Consider the following 26,645-nt stretch of genomic DNA (forward strand, 5'->3'; position numbering starts at 1 on the left):
TAATCCAGGCCTTCCCAAAGAAGGAAGAAATGTCTCAAATACACAAGCTAACCTTATACCTAAAAGAGCTGGAAAAAGAACAGCAAATATAGCCCAAAACCATCAGAAGAAGGGAAATAATAAAGATTACAGCAGAAATCAATGATAATGAAATAAAAACAAACAAACAGTAGAACAGATCAATGAAACTAGGAGCTGGTTCTTTGAAATAATTAACAATATTGATAAACCCCAGGCAGATTTATCAAAAAGAAAAAGGAAATGACCCAAATAATCACATATGAAAGAGGAGAGATCACAAGCAACACCACAGAAATACAAACAATTGTAAGAGAATACAATGAAAAACTATGTGCCAACAAACTGGGCAATCTGAAAGAAATGGAGAAATTCCTAGAAACTCACAAACTACCAAAACTGAAACAGGAAGAAAAAGACAATTTGAGCAGACCCATCACCAGTAAAGAAATTGAATCGGTGATCAAAAATCTCCCAACAAACAAGAGTCCAGGGCTGTATAGATTCCCAGGGGGAATTCTACCAGACATTTAAAGAATTAATACCTATTCCTTCATAGCAATTCAAAAAATAGAAATGAAAGGAAAACTTCCAAACTCATTCTATGAGGTCAGCATTACCTTGATTTCAAAACCAGACAAAGACCCCACTAAAAAGGAGAATTACAGACCAATTTCCATGATGGACATCGATGCAAAAATTCTCAACAAGATACTAGCAAACTAAATTCAACAATATATTAAAAGAATTATTCACCATGATCAAGTGGGATTTATTCATCAGCTGCAGGGGTGGTTCAATATCCATAAATCAATCAATGTTGACATCACATTAATAAAAGAAATCACATTAATAAAAGACGTGATACATCTTTCTTTTAATAAAAGAAATCTGCATCCATCTCTCAAAGGATGCAGAAAAAGCATTTGACAAAATACGGCATTCATTCTGGATTAAAAACCTCAAGAAGGTAGGTATAGATGGAACATGTCTCAACATCATTCAGGCTATATACAAAAAAAGACACACAGCTAGTATCATACTCAATGGGGGAAAAACTGAGAACGTTCCCCCCCAAGGTCAGGAACATGACAGGGATGTCCACTCTCACCACTGTTGTTCAAGACAGTAAGTCCTAGCCTAAGCAGTCTGACAACAAAAAGCAATAAAAGGCATCCAAATTGGCAAGGAAGAAATCAAACTTTCACTCTTCGCAGACAACATGATACTCTACTCTATATGGAAAACCCAAAAGACTCCACCAAAACAGTTAGAAATGATCCATGAATTCAGCAGCCACAGGATAAAAAATAATGTACAAAAATCAGTTGCATTTCTATATACCAATGATGAAGGAGCAGAAAGAGAAATCAAGGAATCAATTCCACATACGATTGCACCAAAAACCATAAAATACCTAGGAATAAACCTAACCAAAGAGGTAAAAGATCTGTATGCTGAAAACTATAGACAGCTTACGAAAGAAATTAAAGAAGACACACACAAAAAAACAGAAAAATATTCCATGCTCATGGATTGGAACAACAGATATCATTAAAATGTCTATACTACTCAAAGCAATTTACACATTCAATGCAATCCCTATCAAAATAACACCAACATTCTTCGCAGAGCTAGAACAAACAACTCTAAAATTTTATCAGCCAGAAAAGACCTCGAATAGCCAAAGTAATGTTGAAAAAGAAAAGCAAAGCCAGAGGCATCACAATTCTGGACTTCAAGTTCTATTACAAAGCTGTAGTCACCAAGATAATATGGTACTGGCACAAAAACAGACACATAGATCAATGGAAAAGAATAGAAGGCCCAGAAATAAATTCACAATTATATCAACTAATCTTCAACAGCACAAGAAAGAAAATCCAATGGGAAAAAGACAGTCTCTTCAGCAAATGGGGTTGAGAAAACATGACAGCAACATGCAGAAGAATAAACCTGGACCACTTTCTTACACCATACACAAAAACGAACTCAAAATGGATTAAAAGACTTAAATGTAAGACAGGAAACCACCAAAATCCTAAAGAAAACAGGCAACAACCTCTTTGACCTCTGCTGCAGCAACTTCTTTCAAGACATATCACTGGAGACAAGGGAAACAAAAGCAAAAATGGACTGTTGGAACCTCATCAAGATAAAAAGCTCCTGCACAGTGAAGGAAACTATCAACAAAATGAAAAGGCAACTGACTGAATGAGAGAAGATATTGGCAAATGACATATCAGATAAAGGGTTAGTCTCCAAAATCTATAAAGAATTTATCAATCTCAATACCCATAAAACAATCCAGTGAAGAAATGGGCAAAAGACATGAACAGAACTTATCCAAAGAAGACATCTAGATGGCTAACACATGAAAAGATGCTCGACATTGCTCATCATCAGGGAAATACAAATCAACACCACAATGAGATACCACCTCACACCTGTAAGAATGGCTAAAATTAACAACTAAGAAAACAACAGATGTTGGCGAGGATGTGGAGAAAGGGGAACCCTTTTGCACTGTTGGTGGGAATGAAACTGGTGCAGTTACTCTGGAGAACAGTATGAAGGTTTCTCAAAAAATTAAAAATAGAACTACCTCAAGACCCAGCAATTGCACTACTAGGCATTTATCCAAAGGATATAGGTAGGAGTGCTATTTCGAAGGGGCACATGCACCCCAATGTTTATAGCAGTGCTATCAACAATAGCCAAAGTATAGAAAGAGCTCAAATATCTATTGACTGATGAATGGATTACAAAGATGTGGTATAAATATACAATGGAATATTACTCCATGATGAAAAAGAATGGAATCTTGCCATTTGCAACAATGTGGATGGAACTAGAATGTATGATGCTAAGCGAAATTAGAGAAAGACAATATCATGACTTCACTCATAGGGAAAGGGAAGGAAAAATAAGATAAAAGCAGAGAGGGAGGCGATCTATAAGAGATTCTTAAATACAAAGAACAAACTGTGTGTTGCTGGAGGGGTATTAGGAGGGGGTATGGGCTAAATGGGTGATGGATATTAAGGAGCACACATGTTGGGATGAGCACTGTGTGTCATAGGTAAGCGACAAATCACTAAATTCTACTCCTGAAACCATTAAAAAGAAGAAAAAGAAATAATAAAAATAACTAGTATTCAAACCTAGGGAACGCTAGAAATCATGTTAAAAGACACACCAGCTTTAATCACTTTTTTTCATTAGTAATTAATGAAAACTAATTAAGTAAACATTTACTCCATAAGTTAGAAAGGATATCCACAAAAATTCCTAAAGCTAACCTGACACAAATAAGTAAATTCAGCAAGATTGCAGAATACAAGGCAACTATATAAAAATAAGTCATATTTTTATATATTAGCAATTACAAGTGGAAACCATTCTTTTAATGTATCATTTACCATAGCTCTCCAAGAAATGAAATAATTAGTATAACTCGAACAAAACATAAAGAGAATCTATATAAGAAATTTACAAAATGCCAATGAAATAAATCAAAAAACCCCATATGGAGAGACACGGCCAAGTTCATGTAATGGAAGACTACAGGCTTAACACAATTTCAGTTAAAATCCCAGCAGGATTATTTGTTTAAAAAAAATTTTTTTAATATGTGGAAAGATGAAAGAAAAAATGGCTACAACAGTTTTGAAAAAGAATGAAGTTAGTAGAATAAAGTTCTAACACTTACAAAACTTATTTCTAGACAAAAGCCTATACATGACTGTTCAGAGTTTTTCAGATAGCTCAAAAATGTAAACTGTCCGAATATCTTTCAATAGGTGGGTTATATTACAAATTGTGGTACATCTAAACAAAGCACTATCACTCAGCAATAAAAAGAACAATCTATATTGATACATATAATAACAACCTGGATGAATCTCAGAGACATTAAACTAAATGAAAGAAGCCAGTGTCAGAAGATTACATTTTGTATGATTTCATCTAGAATTTTTTAAAGATTTTTTTTAAAGCAATCTCTACATCCAAAATGGGGCTTAAACCCACAATCTCAAGATCAAGAGTTGCGAAATCCACCAACTGAGCCAGCCAGGCACCCCTGATTTCATTTATAGGGCATTCTCGGAGACAAAATTATAATGAAAGAGAACAAATCAGTGGATGCCAGGGTTTGAAAGGGGATGAGATGTGACTTTAAAGAGACAGCACAAAGGAGTTGGGAGGTAATAGTAAAGGCAAAACAAAACCAACAATAACTTCTCAGGGTTTTCAGCAGTAAGCTTTGCTTCCAGATCTACCAGGCTTGTTCAAAAATCAAGATTAAATATCATGTCTCAAATAAACTACTGGGACCTCATCAAAATAAAAAGCTTCTGCACAGCGAACGAAACAATCAGCAAACTAAAAGGCAACCAACAGAATGGGAGAAGATATTTGCAAATGACATATCAGATAAAGGGTTAGTATCCAAAATCCAAAAAGAACTTAGCAAACTCAATACCCAAAAAAACAAATAATCCAGTGAAGAAATGGGCAAAAGACATGAATAGACACTTCTCCAAAGAAGACATCCAGATGGCCAACCGACACATGAAAAAATGCTCCACATCACTCATCATCAGGGAAATACAAATCAAAACCACGATGAGATACCACCTCACACCTGTCAGAATGGCTAACATTAACAACTCAGGCAACAACAGATGTTGGCGAGGATGCAGAGAAAAAGGATCTCTTTTGCATGGCTGGTGGGAATGCAAGCTGGTGCAGCCACTCTGGAAAACAGTAGGGAGGATCCTCAAAAAACTAAAAATAGAACTACCCTATGACCCAGCAATTGCACTACTAGGCATTTATCCATGGGATACAGGTGTGCTGTTTCGAAAGGACACATGCACCCCCATGTTTATAGCAGCACTATCGACAATAGCCAAAGTATGGAAAGAGCCCAAATGTCCATCGATGGATGAATGGATAAAGATTCATGTATGTATACACATGTATACATTCATGTATGTGTATGTATACACATACACACAATGGAGTATTACTCAGCAATCAAAAAGAATGAAATCTTGCCATTTGCAACTACGTGGATGGAACTAGAGGGTATTATGCTAAGTGAAATTAGTCAGAGAAAGACAAAAGTCATATGACTTCACTCATATGAGGACTTTAAGAGACAAAACAGATGAACATAAGGGAAGGGAAACAAAAATAATATAAAAACAGGGAGGGGGACAAAACAGAAGAGCCTCATAAATATGGAGAACAAACTGAGGGTTACTGGAAAGGTTGTGGGAGGGGGGATGGGCTAAATGGGTAAGGGGCATTAAGGAATCTACTCCTGAAATCATTGTTGCACTATATGCTAATTTGGATGTAAATTTTTAAAAAATAAAAAAAAATAAATAAAAAAAATAAATAACCCCCCCCCCCAAAAAATCATGTCTAGACTACAGGTAAAATGTAATATCCACTAAAAATCTCTCCCCATAGAAGGTACAAACTGGCTATGTAAAAACTCTAGAGAAATAGGCTTAACAAAGTCTAATGACCAAGGCAGAATTTCTGAAAAGGGGGAGTGCAGTAGGAATTCATAGAAAGAAAAAAAGGGGTGATTCTTAGAAAAAGACTTGGGTAACTGAGATCGGTCTATCCAAAGTGAAAGCCAACACACAAGCTTGCACCCAGTTTGAATACGTTCTTCCTTTGTGAGAAATGAGATCCCCTAGGCAAGCCTCCAGTCTAGAATGAAGTAAGAGCTCTGGATAACTGTTACAATGCAGTCTGAAGGTGTCATTTAGCATAATATTAATTAAAAACATGGAAGGAAGGGGGTGCCTGGGTGGCTCAGCCGGTTAAGTGTCCAACTCTTGATTTCAGCGCAGGTCATGATCTCACAGTTCGTGAGATCGAGCCACACATCAGGCTCTGTGCTGATAGCATGGAGCCTGCTTGGGATTCTCTCTCTCCCTCTCTCTCTGCAACCCCCCCACCCACCCACCAAACACGCATACACACATGTTCACTCTCTCTCTCAAAGTAAATAAACTTAAAAAATGTTTTAATTAAAAAATAAATAATAAACAAACATGGAGGGAAGGATTCAAGCAAATGCTCACTGACTCTAAATTCTTGAGAATGGAACTGATATATCAGGGATAATTTGAAAAAGTTCCCTCCAAACTTTAAATACTCTGTACAGCCTAGAGAGACTAACAAATCAAGTCAAAGTTCTACTAAAAAATGTAAAATTGGGCAGAGTACGACGATACCTACCAGGGGGCTGATGGGGACCTATTGGTCAAAAGGTACAAAGTTGCAGTTTTATATAGGATCAGTAAGTCTAGAGATCTAATGTACCAACCTCATTCCCATATAGTTAATAATACTGAGCTGAATACTAGAAATTTACTGAGAGTAGATTTCAGATCAAAAGAAAGTAGGAGACATTATATTAATTTCAGACACAGCAGACTTCATAGCAAGTAAAGTTATCAGGGACAAAGAGTATCATTACATAATGATAAAAGGGTCAATTCTCCAAGAAGACATAGTGATCCTTTACACATATGCACCTAACAACAGTGTCAAAATCTATGAAGCAAAAATTGATAGAACTAGAGACAAATATATAAATCCACTGTTATATATGAGGATGTTAACACCCAACTATCAAAAATAGATCCAGCAAGTAGATAATCACTAAAGACATGGTTCAACCCAACACCACTATCAATCAACTGGATAAAACGGACATCTATAGGCTACTTCATCCAATAACAGCAGACTACACATCCTTCTCCAGATCACATGGATAACACACCAAGAGACCACATTCTGGGACATAAAACACATTTAAAATAACAAAAATCATACAATATCTGCCCTCAGACCACAGAGGGAATTAAACTGGAAAGACAGTTGGAAAATTCCAAAATATTTAAAGGTTAAAGAACATACTTCTACCTAACACATGAATCAAATAAGAAATTTCAAGAGAATTTTAAATATTTTGAACTAAACAGTAATGAAAACACAACTTATTAAAATTTGTGAGATGCATTTAGTGCATCAAAGCAGTGCTTTGAGAGAAATTTATACCATGGAATGTATATATTAGAAAAGATTTATAAGCAACCAATCAAACTAGAAAAAGGAAAGCAAATTAAATCCAAGTAAGCAGAAGACAGCAAATAATAATGAGAGCAGAAATCAATAAAACTTGAAACAGGAAATCAATGGAGAAAAATAATGAAACCAAAGAGCTGCTTCTTTGAAAAGATCAATAAAATCAGTAAGCCTCCAGCCAGGCTTATTGAAAGAAAAAAGGGGAGAGGACATAAATTATTAATATTAGAAATTAAAGAAAGAACCTCACTACAGGTCCTAAGGACATTAAAAGGACAATAAAGGAATAAATTAACAATTCTGTGCCCACAAAATTGATAACCTAGATGAACTTCTTTGAAAGACACAATTTGCCAACACTCACCACAAGAAGAAACAATCTGAATATATCTATACCTGTTAAAGAAGTTGAATCAATAATTAATAACCTTATAAAACTGAGAGCACCCAGCCCTGATGGCTTCACTGGTGAATTCTACCAAACACTTAAGGAAGATATTATACTAAATCTCTACAATGTCTTCTGGAATACAGAAGCAAAGGAAACACTTCCTAACTCACTCTATTAGAACAGCATTACCGGGGCGCCTGGGTGGCGCAGTCGGTTAAGCGTCCGACTTCAGCCAGGTCACGATCTCACGGTCCGTGAGTTCGAGCCCCGCGTCGGGCTCTGGGCTGATGGCTCAGAGCCTGGAGCCTGTTTCCGATTCTGTGTCTCCCTCTCTCTCTGCCCCTCCCCTGTTCATGCTCTGTCTCTCTCTGTCCCAAAAATAAATAAACGTTGAAAAAAAAAAAAAAAAAAAGAACAGCATTACCTTAATGCCAAAAACAAAAACAAAGACATTGCAAGGAAACAAAACACAACAACAAAATCTACAGACCAGTATCCCTTAAGAACATAAATGCAAAAATCCTCAACAAAATATTAGCAAAGTGAATCCAAAGACATACAAAAAGAATTATACACCACAACCAAGCAGAATTTATCCCAAGTAGGCAAAACTTGTTCAACATTGGAAAATAAATTAATGTAAAAAAAAGAAAATTAATGTAATTCATTGCATCTATAGGCTAAAAAAGAAAAATCACATAATCATATCAGTAGATGCAGAGAAAGCATCAGACAAAATCCAACACCCACTCATGATAAAAACTACTCTCAGTATACTAGAACTTCTTCAACTTAATAAAGAATATCTACAGGGGTGCCTGGGTGCCTCAGTTGGTAGAGCACTGGACTCTTGATTGCAGCTCAGGTCATGATCTCATGGTTCATGGAATCGAGCCCCACATCAGGCTGTGTGCTGACAATGCAGGGCCTGCTTGGGATACTCTCTCTCCCTCTCTGCCCCTCCCCCATTCTCATGCGCACTCTTAAAATAAGTAAAGGTTAAAAAATTAGTATCTACAAAAAAACAAAAAAAACCATACAGCAACACCATATTTAATGGTGAGAAACTAGAAACTTTCCCACTAAGATCAAAAATAAACCAAGGATGTCACCCTCTCACTACTCCTTTTCAACCTCTTATAAGAAGTTCTTATAGCTATTTGTACAAAGACCAGAACAGAAAATAAAAGGTATACTGATTGGGAAGGAAGAAAACAAATGGTTTTTGTTCAAAGATGTCATGATCATTTATGAACAAAATCCAAAAGGATATGCAAAAACAAAAACCTTGGAACTAATAGGCAATTATAGCAAGGTTGCAAGGTAACAAGGTTACTGTACAAAGTCAATCACTTTTATACACACTTTATATATATATATATACACACACACACACACTTTTATATATATATATATATATATATATATATATATATATATATATATAGTAAGGAACAAGTAGAATGCGAATTTTTTTAATATCATTTATGTTAGCATCTCCCCAAAATCAAATACTTCTGTATAAGTCTAACAAAATACACATAAGATCTACATGATGAAAACTACAAAACTCTGATGAAGGAAAATAAAAAAGAACTAATAAATGGAGTTATTTCATATTCATGGATTGGAAGACTCAATATTGCTAAGATGTTTGTTCTTCCCCATTTTATCTATAGATTCAAGGCAGTCTTAATCAAAACCCCAGTAAGTTATTTTGTGGATATTGACAAACTGATTCTAAAATGTTTACAGAAAAGCAAAAGACTCAGATTAGCCAACAACATACTGATGAAGAACAAAGTTGGAGAACTGACTTCAAGACTTACTAGATAGCTACAGTAATCGAGAATGTATAATTTTGGCAAAAAAGTGAATACATTAGTAGTATGGTACAGAGAAGCCAGAAATAGACACAAATAAATACTTATCTGGTCATTAAGACAAGATGCAAAGACAATACAATGGAGAAGAAAAGTCTTTTTGAACAAATGATGCTGGAAAAACTTAAGGCCTGTGCACACGCATGCACGTGCGCGCACACACACACAATCTCGACACAGACTATATACATCCCTCACAAACGTAAACATAAAATGGATCACAGACCTCAATGTTAAATGCAAAACTATAAAATTCTTAGAACATAGGAGACAATCTAGATGACCTTGGGTTTAGCAATGATTTTTTAGATACAAACCAAAGTCATGATACATGAAAGAAACAATTGATAAAAAGGACTTCGTTAAAATTAAAAGTTTCTACTCTGCTTAACACATTGACAAGAGAATAAGAACTTAAGCCACAGACTGGGAAAAGACACATCTGATAAAGGACTCTTACCCAAAATATACAAAGAACTCCTAAAACTCAACAATAAGAAAATTAACAACCTGATTAAAAAATGAGCTAATAAATTTAACAGATATCTCACCAAAGATATACAAATGGCAAATAACCATACTGAAAGATGTTCCACATGATATGTTATCGGGGAAATGTAAATTGAAATGGGAAACTATTACACACTTATTAGGATGGCCAAGAACAGACACATGAAAAGATGTTCGATGTCACTCATCATCAGGGAAATACAAATCAAAGCCACACTGAGATATCACCTCACACTGCTCAGAGTGGTCAAAAAATGAACAAATCAGGAGACTACAGATGCCGGCACAGATGTGGAGAAACGGGAACCCTCTTGCACTGTTGGTGGAATGCAAACTGGTGCAGCCGCTCTGGAAAACAGTGTGGAGGTTCCTCAAAAAATTAAACATAGAACCACCCTATGACCCAGTAATAGCACTAATAGGAATTATCCAAGGGATACAGGAGTGCTGATGCATAGGGGCACATGTACCCCTATGCTAATAGCAGTGCTTTCAACAACAGCCAAATTATGGAAAGAGCCTAAATGTCCATCAACTGATGAATGGGTAAAGAAGATGTGGTTTATATATACAACGGAATACTACTTGGCCATGAGAGAGAATGAAATCCTGCCATTTGCAGCAATGCGGATGGAACTGGAAGGTATTAGGCTGAATGAAATAAGTCAGTCAGAGAAAGACATATCATAGGTTTTCGCTCATACGTGGATGTTGAGAAACTTAACAGAAGACCATGGGGGAGGGGAAGGGGAAAAAATAGTTACAGAGAGGGAGGGAGGGAGGGAGGGAGGCAAACCATAAGAGACCCTTAAATACAGAGAACAGAGGGTTGATGGGGGTGGGGGAGAGGGGAAAATGAGTGATGGGCATTGAGGAGGGCACTTGTTGGGATGAGCGCTGGGTGTTGTATGGAAGCCAATTCGATAATAAATTAAAAAAAAGAAGTTGGAGGAAGAGGAGGAGGAGGAGAATCAGCAACACTGACAACACCAAACGCTGGAGAGGACAGTGAGCAAAAGGAACTCTCATTCACGGCTGGGGGGAGTGCAAAATGGTACAGCCACTTTGGAAGACAGTTTGGCAGGGTCTTACAAAACTAAACATACTCTTACTCTTACCACATGATCCAGCAATCATGCTCCTTGGAATTTACCCAAAGGAGCTGAATACTTACTCACATTCACACAAAACCTGCATGTGGATGTTTCCAGTAGCTTTACTCATAATTGCCAAAACTTGGAAGCAACCACGATGTCCTTCAGCAGATGAATGGATAAACAAACTGTAGTACATCCCAACAACAAATATTATTTACTGCTAAAAAGAAATGAGTTCTCAAGTTATGAAAAGACATGCAGAAAAATTAAATGCATAATGCTAAGTGAAAGAGGTCAATCTGAAAAGGCTACATACTGTATGATTCCAACTGTATGACATTCTAGAAAAAGCAGAACTATGTAGACAGTAAAAAGATCAGTGGTTGCGTTGGGTTAAAGGGGAGGGAGGGATGAACAGGTGGAGCACAGAGGGGCTTTAGGGGTGTGAAAATACTATATAACACTATAATGACAGATACATAGCATTACACACTTGTCCAAACTCACAGAACATACAGCACGAAGAGGAAACTATGGGTGATAATGATGTATCAATGCAGCTCCATCACTTATAACAAATACACCATGCTGGGGGGGGGGGGGGGGGGGGGGGGGGAGGGGGGGTGTTGATAACGACAAAAGCTATGCATGTGCAAGGGCAGGAGGCATACAGGAAATACCCATGCCCTCCACCCAATTTTGCTGTGAACCTGTAACTGCTCTAAAACTAACGTCTGCCGATAAAAATTATGCTAGAGGGAAACTGAAAGCATTGATGTGAACAAGGACTTATTTATAAGCACATGCATACACTCTCACATCTGTGTAGTAACTAATATCACTAAAATGGACTAACATAACTAATTCTCGATAAACAACAATACAATATGCATCCTTAGAGATAAAAATCTCTAATCCTACTCTCCACTAAAAAGAACTAGGAGTCCTTGGGGAAGAGTCGATTTCTTATCCTGGGACAGAGAAAATTAAAGACAGACCTGAAAACACTGCTGCCGAAGAGCAATGAGCTTTGAAACATTTTGAGATGATACTGAAAAGGGCTTAGAAGCCAGCTGCAAAGGGGCTCCCACTAGCCACACTACGACAACTTACATAGTCAAAAGAAATTTTTAATTATAATTAGCTAAATCATAATTAACCAATGATAATTAACTAAAACAAGTTTGCAAAGCCCTGATTATGGAATGATTCTCCAAGAAAAGTGGAATTTCTCTTAAGTACCTTACACTTCATTCAGGTTGATTTTATTTACACAGGAAAAAGCGGACTAGTAACAAAAAACATAGGATTTTCTTAACATAAAAATGTAACAAACTGATCTGTGAAATTTCTTGCAACTTCCCCAATGGCCACTTGTAGGATACTCATTCCTACCACCTTACCCCACCCACACACAAACCCCCATACTTATTTTAATAAACACTCTTACATTACTATACATCATTAAACAGATGTACCAAGGCACAAAAGTCACAGATGTAAGGGACTTTACAATAAACCTTGGGCCTTGAGGCATGCACAGAGATATTAAAGCCTTGCAGCCAACTCGAGTGTGGTTTTAAACTTATTAGAAACGCATGGAACCCTTCTCTTTGCTTGGGTTTATTTGCAGCTTAGTAGTTTTTGTTTTTTTAAGTTTTATTTATTTAAGTAATCTCTACACCCAACATGGGGCTCAAAACTCATGACCCCAAGACCAAGAGTCACATGTTCCTCTGACTGAGCCAGCCAGGCACCCCTGTAGCTTGGTAGTTTTAACAACTATTCTCTATTCTTTGCTTTACTAGTCTCCTTACCTTGTGTGTTCACTAAAGCAAGTGAACAAAGGTCTTTCCAAGGACAAAGACAGCAAAAACTAACTCACTTGATTTTATTTAACTTTAGTATAAAGGCCAGAATAAGAAAAATACCCCGCTCCTGTTAAAACATTTTACTAAATTTTATTTGCCTTGATGTCTCATAAGAGATAGCATAAGAAGACAGTCTATTTGTGGGGCTTACTACTCTAAACATAAGAAAACATTAAATGTTAGAATTTTAGCTTTGTGGTGATGTTCTAAGTATAGTACTAGCTTAGAAATACAAGAGAAACTATAAGAATGCAACACTCGTTCTATTAGTGAACTAAAGCCTACTATGTGTCTGGGAGTATTCTAGGCACTGGGAATAAATCCATGAACAAGACAAATCCCTAACCTTGGGAAGCTTACAGTCGAGTGTGGAAGACACACAATAAACCACTATCTAATACTATGTCCTATCTGTTTAAATACTAAGAAGAAAAGTAAAGGAGAAAAGGACAGAGTGACAAGCGTTAGACAAGTTGGCCAAGAAACGCCTGTCTGAGAAGAGAGCAAATGAGCGGAGACCTGAAGGAAGCCAGACAATAATCAGTATGAATATCTAGGAAAGGGCGGGGGGTGGGGGGGGGGGCGGTTCTAAGTGGATGTAAACTGTAAAAGCCTGTTAAAGGAATTGGTTAGTGGCCTCTGGGAATAGCAAAAAGGCCAGTACGGCTGGAGCCCAATGAGCAAGGGGGAAAGTAGAAGATGTCATTGGACAGGTAGCCAAAGGAATTGGACAGGATGCAAGAAGCCAAGGAAAAGGAGGGTGCAAGGTCCCTAAGAGAGGAAGACAGAGAATCCAGGACCTGCAGCAGAGCTGACCTTTGATAACCAGACGTTTCAGCCCTAAATTTTAACAGTAGTGAAGGTAAATACATGGAAGGGACCGCAAGCGGGAAAGAAGATGCGATGGTGGCTGAGTAGAGCATCTCTTCCCTGGTTACCTCTATTTTTTTTTCCATTGAAATAAGCAAGGTCATCAATAATTTAAGAATGAAAAATGGGAAGAGGTGTTAGAAGTCTGGAAAGAGAAGAGAAGGTGATGAAAGAATCATCACTGATACTGGGAGAGGAAATTTCTAAGTACACGTGGAATGAGTGTAGGGTAGCAATCATACGCACTGGAGATTTGAAGTCATAAATTGAAAATGAAACCAGTGACCAAGTTTATGTTTTTCTCCAGCCATTTTCAGCTGCTACATTGCAGAATTTAGGTTTTGTAATAAAAGGAAACCAATCGGAGGGTGGTAAAAAAGTTAAACTTGAGACGATGACTCCAACAATGGGTCACAAACTCGGAGCCAGTGGAGGAGGGTAACAACCCATCGCTAAGATCACTGGATTAGAGGACTCGATATGGTTGAAGAATTATGATGTGAGAATACTGGGAGAAAACGAGCTGGAAAAAGAAGGGGTAGCAGTCAGAGGGTAGGACAGTTGATGCCGAGATTCTGGAAGTGAAACAGCAATCCTGATAACAAGCGAGAAGACAAAGGCTAATAATGTAGGACCTTCTTATGGCCCTACATTAAGAGGACTGAGGTGGGTTGCAGAATAGGAACTTTAAGGAAATCCAGGAGCCAAGAGGTCTGGATACTGAATAGATTTTTTTTTTTTTTTAATTTTTTTTTTTTCCAACATTTATTTTTGGGACAGAGAGAGACAGAGCATGAACGGGGGAGGGGCAGAGAGAGAGGGAGACACAGAATCGGAAAAGGCTCCAGGCTCTGAGCCATCAGCCCAGAGCCCGACGCGGGGCTCGAACTCACGGACCGTGAGATCGTGACCTGGCTGAAGTCGGACGCTTAACCGACTGCGCCACCCAGGCGCCCCCTGAATAGATTATTAAAATCACAATGGGAGGAGCAGGGGGAAGGAGAAAGGCAGATGCTAAATTTTTAGAGAATGAGGGAAAGTACTCGGGAAGACTGCTGTTAAATGCCCAAAATTGGGCCTGTGGCACAGTCTGGTAGCACTGGTTTAAAGCAACTCATAAGCAATCGCTATGTTGAAAAATGTCACTTAAGACTTCAAAAAGACCTTCCGCTAGAAAGTAACAGTATACAGTACAGAAAAAATTTTAGGAAAAAAATCCTGAAAAGTAACTAGTGGGGCACTTACATAAATTCAAGTTTAAACCAATGTGGTAACAAATCCGCAGCAAAATGGCAAAATGTGGAACTGTGCATTCCAAGCTACAGCCGGAACTCTACCTACTGAGACCCTACTGGAAAAGAAAGAGGGATGAGAACTGGAGAACACGTGAAGGCCTTCCAAGAATTACAGCTGTAGAGCACCAACACACGGGCGAAGGATCTTACGGAAAATTGTGTTTCAATATACATCAATTTCTAACTTTTCTCTAAAAACTGTATGACATTCTGTGAGCAACAGGAAGACAACATTCAACTTCAGAGAAAAAGCTGATCACTATGTCTAAACTCTATCAAACAACAGTTAAAAACCAGTGCCAACGGGAGACCATCTCACATAGATGCCTTCTGAATACAATATGAAACCTCGTCCTTTTGACATTTTAAATCACTAACTCTATAAATTTTGGAAGTATCTTCCCTTCGCAGATCCACAATACATATTAACGTCTTTAAGGCACCTAAACGTCCAAAAGACCAGAAAGCATTTGGTCTGGTTCAACCCAGCATTTCACAATACCATTAGTTAATGGGGCATATTTTTCCCCTCACACATATACTAACACAATAAGCTTCAAACAAACGCTGGGTGGTTCATAAAAGAAATATACTACAAACTATCAAACTGATGACCTGGAACTACTGCTTAACCCAGTTTTAATTTTGCTTCAATAGAAACATTTCTCTATAGATATTAAATACTTTCCACTAAATCAGCACTGTCAGGAAAAAAAGAGAACTCAGTTTTTTCACTGTCATAACCTATCAAACTATTTCAGCGGACGTAAATTTTAGAACCCAGTATACAGACAAATGCTAATTGTGCAAATTATGATATACATTTTTAAAACTCTGTTAAGTTTGATACCTGTTTCCACAATATTTTCTGCTTCTGTTGTCTCCAGTCCATCCATGCTGTCCTCATCTTCCACTGTAATTTTTCCTCTACTTCGAGGCCTATATAGAAATAAATACAAAGAATTATAAATGTTAAGGCTTATAATTATACTTAACATACATAAAAAGTTGAAGGTATACAAAATCAAACAATTTAGGGAATTTTAACTACATTATACCATATCAAATGGCAAATATAACACTTTAGAGTCATTTCTCCTTCAAACCCAGCCCTTCCTTACACAAATGTGAATACAGCCCAGAATGATATATTTTGTCATCACAACTCACTTTTTAAAGTATTCTTTATTTTAGGCCCTGTTTCTCTTTGAGCTGACCGTGAGATGACCCTCTGTCTATACGAGGAGTTTTTAACCACCTAATGAACTTGAACTTCTTTTCAAAGTTCATACGCCAGGTTACATACCTCTCTACCTAGTGAAATTGAGTAGTGATGCCCAGAGAAGCGTATTTTTAAGATGCTTCCATACATAAAAGTGATGCAGACCCTTGCAAACCACTCAAAAAAAAAAAATAATAAATTCTGTAAATGTTGAACATAATCTAATCACACACCTTACAAATGTGGTGCAACTTAATTTACAAAATTCACTTCAGTAAAGTAAAATAAACACAAGAGTCATGAAAAAGTGAGTCTTGACCTAATGCAATTTAAAAAAAATGCCTTTAAATTTTGTGAAGTCTCAGAAATTAAGGATAGAAATTAGTCAAAAAAATCCACTTTTTTAACACATAAAATAAGAAAAACAAGAAATTATATATTTTTAAAACTTAGAAATTGACAGCAGTATCCAATTTCAGAGCTTTAAATTATTTCATTACTCAAAAAGTCACAAAACTCACTATTTAAGATGAAAAACACTCAAAAGAGTAGAAAACAATAAAGGATTAATAATAAGAAAAAACTAAACAAAAGCTTTTTTAAACGATAGAAAAATTAAAACAGTAGAAAACAGAAAATTTAAATAGGAAATCTACTTAAATCTTTCTTTTAAATGATATTAATCAAAAACAATAAAAGAGATGTAACATGAGAATTTTTTTAAGTTAAAGCAATCAAAGTCTAAATGATTTTCGATACGAACTATTGCAAATTGTCAAAAGGTCACTCCTACCCACAAAAGACTTTAAAAGAAAACAATTGGAACCAAAATCCTAACAAATATATCTACAAACTATGGTTGGGGAAGAAAAAAAAAAAAAAACTAAGTAAAACAATAGTAAATATCACCAAAATGAAAGTATGACTTAATATTACAAAGAAAGTATGATTTAATATTATAAATTAGCTAATACAACAGATCAAGCAGCCAAAACAGCATCGTTTCAAACTTCATGAGGGAAGGGGAAAGAAACAGAACTAAGTAAGAAACCACATGGACTGGGTAAGAAGGTGACTGGGGCTAAAGGATTCCAAGGTTCATTTTAGGGCTCATGGAAAAAGGGAAAGGATATTTAGCTTTAGAATTTATTAAGTAGTTATGTTTAAATTTAAAAGAAAACTTTACAACAAAGGGGAAAGAAGGGATGAGGAACATTTGACCAAACCAAAATGGGCCAAAGGAAAAATAAAACAATATGTAATAGACAGAAAATAAAGTAACAAGATAAAAATTAAATACAAATGTAAGTTTTCACAGTAAATGTAAGTGGCTTAAACTTGGCTGCCATTATTTAATAATAAAAAGATTAATTTACCAAGATACCTCAACAGAACTTCTCACATTTTATAAAGCAAACATTTACACATCAAAGAGGAACTGATAGATTCACAATCATTATGAAAAATGTTCACATCCCACTCTCAGAAATGGAGATGAAGTATAGCTAGAAACATCTTTAAACAATTACTCGGACAACATATTTAACAAGCATCATTAGATGATTCGATCAATCCTCCTGTGTCTGGCTCTGTTAAAATACAGGATACAGGGTTAAACAACAAAATCTCTGTCTTCACTAAACTACATTCTAGTGAGAAGAAATATGTTACTCTTCTAAACAAACAAACAAAAAATACATATAACATCAAGATAATATGAAGGAAAACTATAAAGCAAAAAATGAGGGACTAACTACAATTTTAATTAAGATAGAGGCGCCCGGACGCGCAATTAGCGTCCCACTTCTGCTCAGATAATGATCTTGCAGTTCGTGAGTTCAAGGCCCGAGTTGGGCTCTGTGCTGACAGCTCAGACCCTGGAGCTTGCTTGGGATTCTGTATCTCTCTCTCTCTCTCTCTCTCTCTCTCTCTCTCTGCCCCTCCCCTGCTCTGTCTCTCTCTCTGTCTCTGTCTCTGTCTCTCTCTCTCTCAAAAATAAACATTTAAAAATTTTTTAAAAAGAATTATAAAGATATTCATAAAATAAACTTTACAAAATAAAATTTTCTGTAAAGAGACAGTTCAGTAGAGACCTGAGGTACAACAGGAAGCAAACCACACAGATATCTGGAAAAAGAGCACTACAGTAGAAGGAAGAGGCAAATGCAAAGCTACTGACATTAAGAGTATGTGAGGGTTGGAAGAAGGGCAAAAATACACTGTGGCTGGAACAGAGTAAGTGAGAAGGGCAGTAAGGAGATAGAAGGTCAAAGAATTTTCTTAATAAAAGGAATCTGCTTTTGTAGAAACCTATAGACAAATATAAGGACTATGTACAGAGAGATTGGAAATTCTTGAAATAATCCCAACATAACTGCTACAATGGAATAGACAATAAGAAACTAGTTCAAGAGATACTATGGAGGCAGAATTTTAATCTTTCCTTTATGATTCCTCATGATTATGAACACTCATTGTTAAAGAAATTGAAACATGATGACTTAGCTGGTTTTGTCATTTAATCTTCCAAACCAGTGTTTTGCTCTGTTTTATGTTTCTTTCTCCACTTTCCTGACCATTGCTATCTTTTGTTTTTTTGGCACAATTGGCTTTATTTCAAATTTGTTTTATCTAGAAGTGGGGGGGGGGGGGGTGGAGGGAGTGTGTGTGCGTGCATGAGTGTGTGCGTGTGTGAGCTTTCTATATTGTGGTATTCCTCAAATAGAAATTTTTAATTTTTGCCTTGTTTTCTTTTCCTTACTTCTCTTAATTCTTGGTTTTGGCACCAATAAGGCATGCTTTTTACATTCACCAATCCATCACAATCCTTTTCCTTCTGTTCAATGGACCAACTTATCAACATTATGTAATTTTGAAACTTCCCATATTTCCTTTATATTTCTCTTTTTTATTTTTATTTTTTTAATGTTTATTCAGTTTTGAAAGAGAGCAAGCAGGGGTGGGGCAGAGAGAGAGGGAAACACAGAATCGGAAGCAGGCTCCAGGCTCCGAGCTGTCAGCACAGAACCTGACTAGGGCTCCAACTCATGGACTATGAGACCATGACCTGAGCTGAAGTTGGACACCCAACCCACTGAGCCACCCAGGCACCCCTCCTTTATGTTTTTCTATTGCTGCTCACTGGCTTCTGGTATGATTTTTCTGACTAATCAAATGCTAAATTTATTTTTTTCTGAATGCAAAAGATAATGGCCGTACTTTGTCAAAGCCGTATCACTGAAAAATAGATGCCTACATTTTATATTTCCATATTGCTTTCAGATGTGCCCAGTTTTGGTTTTTAATAGAACTTTGAAGTCTAATTACATATGGTAACATAAAAATTATTTTAATTTTTCTTTGGCTTTTCTTCCCTCTTCTCTTTTTCTTTTGTATCTATTAGCCCTTTTATTGTAGTTTTGATTCACTCTGTTGCAAAGAAATTTGAAGTAAATAACAGCACTAACTAAAGAAAAATTTCCACCAAAAATCCAATGTTCCATATTAATACTATGAATTAAAACTCATTTAAGTTCCTAAAATAATACAGCAGACTTCTATTTAAAGCCACATGGGAGTAAGAAGGTTCAAATTACCCTCCAGCCATAAACAGCTAGAAAACCAGACAGACTATAGGAAACAACCATGACTAGACATTAAACAAAAGGGAGGGACAGAACTGTAATCCCTGGACAACAGGAAAGAAACAAGGTGAACCCTACTATCACAAAGCCTTTCTTTTCTTTTTTAGTTTTCTAAAACTTTGTTTGTTTGTTTGTTTGTTTAATCTCACCCAATGTGGGGCTCAAATTCACAACTCTGAGATCAAGACTAACATGCTCTTCACACTGAGCCAGCCAGGCACCCCACATCACAAAGGCTTTCTGCATGGAGTTAATGTACAAACTACAGCACAGAGAGGGGAACTCAGAGACTGGCAATTTTGCGGAAATGGGGACACAGACATCACCTGCTCTGGAGGCTAGAAATTGTGGAACAGAGTACACAAGAGGAAGGAGTTGTACAGGGAAATAGATCCAGACATCTGCATAAGGGTACCCTTAAGTTTTTATCTGAATACCAATCTGTTTAAAAGTGGAGTAAAACCCCAAAAGGCTGAACAAGAACAAGTTCCAAGGAAAGATGAGAGCACAGCTGCAACACACGAGAGCTCCCAGAGCCAGGAATCAGTCGTATTCTCTCCAGCCAGAGTGCCAAGACCTCACTGACTATATTAACACATTCAAAACATGCCTTTAAAATTAGGGCTGGGGTGCCTAGGTGACTCATCCGGTAAAGTGTCCAACTCTTGATCTCAGCTCAGGTCTTGATCTCAGAGCCCTGAGTTCAAGCCCCACCTTGGGCTCTGCACTGAGCATGAAGCCTACTTAAAAATAAGTAACAAAAACAAACAAATAAAAGTAATGCTAAATGAAGCCTACAACACATTATCTTCTAGACCATCCCTAAGAGAGCTAACAAATAAGTCTCAATAATCAAAATTTTCCAAAACTAACTTTAAAACAAAGTTCAACATTTGTTTTACAACAAATCTAGCTCAACAACAACAACAACAAAAAACAATAGCAACAACAAAAATCACAAAGTATGGCATCCAATGAAAATGTACCAAGTATACAGAGAAGCAGGAAAATGTGAGTCTCAACCAGGAGAAAATATAAAAATAAAAACAGAAAACAATGGAGTTAATAGAAGGGACAACCACAGATATTAAATCAGCTATTATCAATATGCGTCATATGCTTAAGAATTAAATAGAAAATGAGGGGCCCTGGGGTGGCTCAGTGGGTTAAGCATCCCACTCTTGATATTAGCTCAGGTCGTAATTTCCTAGTCGTGGGATGGAGCCCCATGCCAGGCTCTGCACTGAGCCTCAAGCCTGCTTGGGATTCTCTCTCTCCCTTTCTGCCCCTCTCCCCACCAAATAAATAAACATTTTATTAAAAAAGAATGTAAAAGGGGCGCCTGGGTGGCGCAGTCGGTTGAGCGTCCGACTTCAGCCAGGTCACGATCTCGCGGTCCGTGAGTTCGAGCCCCGCGTCAGGCTCTGGGCTGATGGCTCAGAGCCTGGAGCCTGTTTCCGATTCTGTGTCTCCCTCTCTCTCTGCCCCTCCCCCGTTCACGCTCTGTCTCTCTCTGTCCCAAAAATAAATAAACATTGAAAAAAAAATTAAAAAAAAAAAAAAAAAAGAATGTAAAAGATGGGCCCTGGGTGGCTCAGTCAGTTGAATATCTGACTTCGGCTCAGTTCATGATCTCGTGGTTTGTGAGTTCAAGCCCCACATCAGGCTCTGTGCTGACAGCTCAGAGCCTGGAGCCTGCTTCGGATTCTGTGTCTCCCTCGCTCTCTGCCCCCCGCCCCCTCCTGCTTACGCTCTGTCTCTCTCTGTCTCTCAAAAATGAATAAATGTTAAATAAATAAATGTATGTATGTATGTATGTATGTATGTATGTATGTATGTATGTAAAGGAAAATGAATGAGAAAAATGACAGTAAAAAAATTTTTTAATGGCATTCACAGAGGTAACATCAAAAACTAACAAAATTTTCACTTTGAATAATGAACATCTGATCAGAAATGGCAAAAGAAAAGATGAATGACCTTAAAGATACAGCAAACAATACCTACCCAAAGTAAAAGATGAAATGAAAAAAGAGAAACAGCTACAGAGCCCTGTGGGGCAATAGCAACCAATCTAACATGTGAAGTTGGGAGTGGGAAGGGAATAAGAATATGTATTTGGTGAAATACTAGCTGTAAATCTTGCAAACTAAGGAATTGTAAATCCACAGATCCAAGAACCACAATAAAATGGCGAACACCCCCCCCCCCCACGCACACACACACTGTAAGACACTTTATAGTCAACTTGCTGAAACAGAGAAATAAAAGAAAAATCTTAAAAAGCAGCCTAAGACATATTACTTACAGAGTAAGAAAAACAAGAGTGACTACAAATTTCTCATCTGAAATTATGTAAGCCAGAAGACAGTGAAACAACATAATTAAAGGGGTTGGAGTAACATTAAGGAAAAAAAACTCATAAACCTTGAACAAAACATGTAGCGAAGAGCATCCTTCAAAAATAAAAGTAACATAAAAAGTCAGATGCTTAACTGACTGAGCCACCCTGGAGCCCCTGTTAAGGAAATCTTCAGACAAAAGGAAAATGATAATAAAATCCTGGATCAGGGAGCTTGGCTGGCTCAGTCAGTTGAGTATCCGACTTTGGCTCAGGTCATGATCTCACAGCTCATGAGTTCGAGCCCCACATGGGGCTCTGGGCTGACAGCTCGGAGCCTGGAGCCTGCTTCCGATTCTGTGTGTCCCTCTGTCTTTGCCCCTCACCCACTCATGTTCTGTCTCTCTCTCTCTCCCTCTCAAAAGTATAACTACACATTAAAAAATATAATAAAATAAAAACCTGGATCAAGATATCTGTATGCAAAACAATAAAAAGTGATGGAAATGTTAAGTATGTGAATATATAAAAGATATTTTCCTCATTTTCAATCTTTTTAAAAGTTAATTGTTTAAAGCAAAAATTAAAATTCATTGTGGGGTTCATAATACATATAAAATCAAACAGTTTGGCAACAATATTTCAAAACATAGGAGGGCAAAACTGAAAATATACTGGTACACAGTCTTATACTGCATCTGCAGTGATAAAATGTTACCTGAAGGCAGATGCTGATAAGTTAAAAATGTATAATGTAAACTCTAGAGCAACTTCTCTATGAAAACACACAGATGCACAGCTTGTTAGTCAAAGAGATAGAATAGAATCCTCTAAAAAAAAGGGGTCATGATCTCACGGTTCGTGGGTTCGAGCCCCGTATCAGGCTCTGTGCTCACAGCTCAAACCCTGGAGCCTGCTTCAGATTCTGTGTCTGCATCACTCTCTGCCCTTCCCCTGCTCATGCGCATGTGCTCTCTCTTTCTCTCCCTCTCAAGAATAAACAAACATTTGTTTAAGAAGTTTTTTTAAAAAAGTTAAAACTAGAACTACTTTATGATCCAGGAATCACATTACTGGGTATTTATACCCCCCAAAATACAAAACACTACTTTTAAGAAATACATGCACCCTTATATTTATTGCATTATTTACAACAGTCAAACTACAAAAGCAGCCCAAGTGTCCATCAACAGATCAAAGGATAAAGAAGACGTGGTGTATATAAATAATGGAATAGTACTCGGGCATAAAAAAGCATGTAATCTTTGCCATTTGCAACAACATGGATAGAGGTAGAGAATATAACGCTAAGTAAAATAACTCAGAGAAAGATAAATCCCATATGATTTCAAGCATATGTGGAATTTAAGAAACAAAACCAATGAACAAAGAAAACAAAGAGACAAACCAAGAAAAAGACTCTTAACTATAGAGAGCAAACTGGTGGTTACCAGAAGGGAGATGGATGGGAGGGATAGCCAAAATAGGTGATGGGGATTAAAGAGTACACTTATGATGAAAACAATTAAGTTAAAACGCAGAAATTATCACTTTAAATTTAAAAAGCAGTCTATAGGGGCGCCTGGGTGGCGCAGTCGGTTAAGCGTCCGACTTCAGCCAGGTCACGATCTCGCGGTCCGTGAGTTCGAGCCCCGCGTCGGGCTCTGGGCTGATGGCTCAGAGCCCGGAGCCTGCTTCCAATTCTGTGTCTCTCTCTCTCTCTGCCCCTCCCCCGTTCATGCTGTGTCTCTCTCTGTCCCAAAAATAAATAAACGTTGAAAAAAAAAAAAATTTAAAAAAAAATAAATAAAAAGCAGTCTATAATGTCTAAGACACATACTTTATTAAAGATACTTACAGGATAAAAGAACAAAGAGACACAAAGATATAATGTGACAATACTAATCAAAAGAAAGCTATGACTATATTATTAAAAAAGCATACTTCAGGAGCGCCTGGGTGGCTCAGTCAGTTAAACATGTGACTTCGGTTCAGGTCATGATCTCAGGGTCCATGAGTTCAAGCCCCATGTCGGGCTCTGTGCAGACAGCTCAGAGCCTGGAGCCTGCTTCAGATTCTTTGTCTCCCTCTCTCTCTGCCCCTCCCCTGCTCATGCTCATGCTCATGCTCTCTCTCTTTCTCAAAAAATAAACATTAAAAAAATTTTTTTATGCAACTACCTGGATGGAACTGGAAGGCATTATGCTAAGCCAAATTCATCAGAGAAAGACAGATATCATATGACTTCACTGATATGAAGAATTTAAGATACAAAACAGATGAACATAAGGGAAGGGAAGCAAAAATAATATAAAAACAGGGAAGGGGACAAAACATAAAAGACTTAAATATAGAGAACAGAGGGTTGCTGGAGGGGTTTTGGGAGGGGGGATGGTCTAAATAGGTAAGGGACATTAAAGAGTCTACTCCTGAAATCACTGTTGCACCATCTGCTAACTTAGATGTAAATTAAACAAACTTTAAAAAATAGAAAATGATGAATCACTAAATTCTACTCCTGAAACCCATATTATATGTTAACTAACTAGAATTTAAATAAAAACTTGAAATACACACACACACACATTTTTTTAAAGCATACTTCAAACACAGAATATTGTAAGAACTAGCAGTGGACATTACATAACGATAAAAGTGTCATTTCATCAAGGAGACAATAATCCTGAAATGCACCCACCCAATGCTTCAAAATACATAATTGAAAATAGAAATATTTAGATACACAATTATATTTATATACTTGTTTACAACACTGCTCAATAATTGATATATGTAGACATAAAACTCAATAAAGACACAAAATACTTAAAGGTACTATCAACCAAGTAGGTCTAAATTGACCATTCTAGAACACTCGACTTAATAACAACAGAATATACCTTCTCTTTTCAAGCACACAACCCCAGAATAAGCCAAATTATAGGCCTTAACACAAAGTTCAACAAATTTTAAAAGACTGAAATTATATCAAACACGTTCTAGGGTTACAGTGGAACTAAACTGAAAACAAAAAAGATTATAAGCAATATCCTCAAATATCTGATAACACACACACACACACACACACACACACACACACACACACACACAAATTCTAAATAACCCACTAGTCAAGAAGGAAATGATAAGGAAATTTGAAAACAGCTTGAACTAAATGAAAATGAAGATACAGCATTTTGAAATTTGTAAGATTCAGGTAAGTAGTGAAAAAATGGAAATTCAGTTATAGCAGAAAATAAGAAAGATCTCAACTCTAATAATAAAAGAAGCCTCTCCTTTAAGAATCTAGAAAAGGAAAAAATAATAATAATAAATAAAATAAAAAAGAAAGAAAGAAACTAGAAATGGAACATCAAATCAAAATCATAATAAGAAGTAACAGTCAAGGGGTGCCTGGGTGGCTCAGTCAGTTAAGCGTCCGACTTCAGCTCAGGTCATGATCTCACACTCCGTTGAGTTCGAGCCCCACTTCGGGCTCTGTGCTGACAGCTCAGAGCCTGGAGCCTGCTTCACATTCTGTGTCTCCCCCCTCTCTGCCCCTCCCCTGCTCATGCCCTGTCTCTGTCTCAAAAATAAATAAAAACATTAAAAAAGACAAAAAAAGAAGTAACAGTCAAAATCAGTGACATAAAAACACAATAAGAGAATTTTTAAAAATCAATGAAACCTAAAGATGGTTCTTCGAAAAAATTAATAGATGACCTTCCAGAAAAAAATGACAGCAAAGAGAGATAAATACATAAACTACCAACAGAAAAATTAAAAACAGGGGTCATCACTAGAAAAATACCCATTAAAAAGAAAATGAGGAAATATAAATAATTCAACAACTTAGATGAAATGGTCACAATCCAAATTACCGAAAACAGACTCGAGACGAGAAAGAAAATTTGATTAACCCAATGCCTATTTTTAAAAATAAGTTTATAAGTATAAACCTTCCCACAGAAATTCCAATCCCAGGTATCTTTATTGACAAATCTAGCAAAGGTTTGAGAAATAGTACTAATCCTACACTATCTCCAGGAAATAATGAAGGAAGGAACACTTCCCAACTCATTCTATGAGATTGGCATGACAATGACAGCAAAATCAAAGCTATTATATAAAGCCAATATCCATATAAAGACCTGTTCCATAAGGAAAAATAAAAAAAGACACAACATTCCACTATCCATTTTTTACATATATTATGCCTGTCCTACCAACTCAAAGATAATACAAGAAAATAAAACTATAGCCTGTTTTTTCACTTTAAAAACGTAAAAATCACAAACAGAAGATAATCAAGGGGCTCCAGTTCTATGGAGGAATATATGCCAAACTTTTACTGCCACTGAATGGAACCATAAAACATGGATAT

General features: G+C 36.9%; 1 protein-coding gene across 1 annotated transcript in view; it reads right to left on the reverse strand.

The window, feature by feature from the left end:
• The window catches only part of KMT2C (lysine methyltransferase 2C), a 285,187-nt gene that overhangs the window by 190,668 nt on the left and 67,874 nt on the right, over positions 1-26,645 (reverse strand). The window contains 1 exon segment of the mRNA XM_045496257.1: positions 15,905-15,993. Within this exon segment, the coding sequence (XP_045352213.1) occupies positions 15,905-15,993 (89 nt within the window).

Source organism: Leopardus geoffroyi, chromosome A2, assembly GCF_018350155.1.
Source record: "Leopardus geoffroyi isolate Oge1 chromosome A2, O.geoffroyi_Oge1_pat1.0, whole genome shotgun sequence".
Taxonomy (NCBI): domain Eukaryota; kingdom Metazoa; phylum Chordata; class Mammalia; order Carnivora; family Felidae; genus Leopardus; species Leopardus geoffroyi.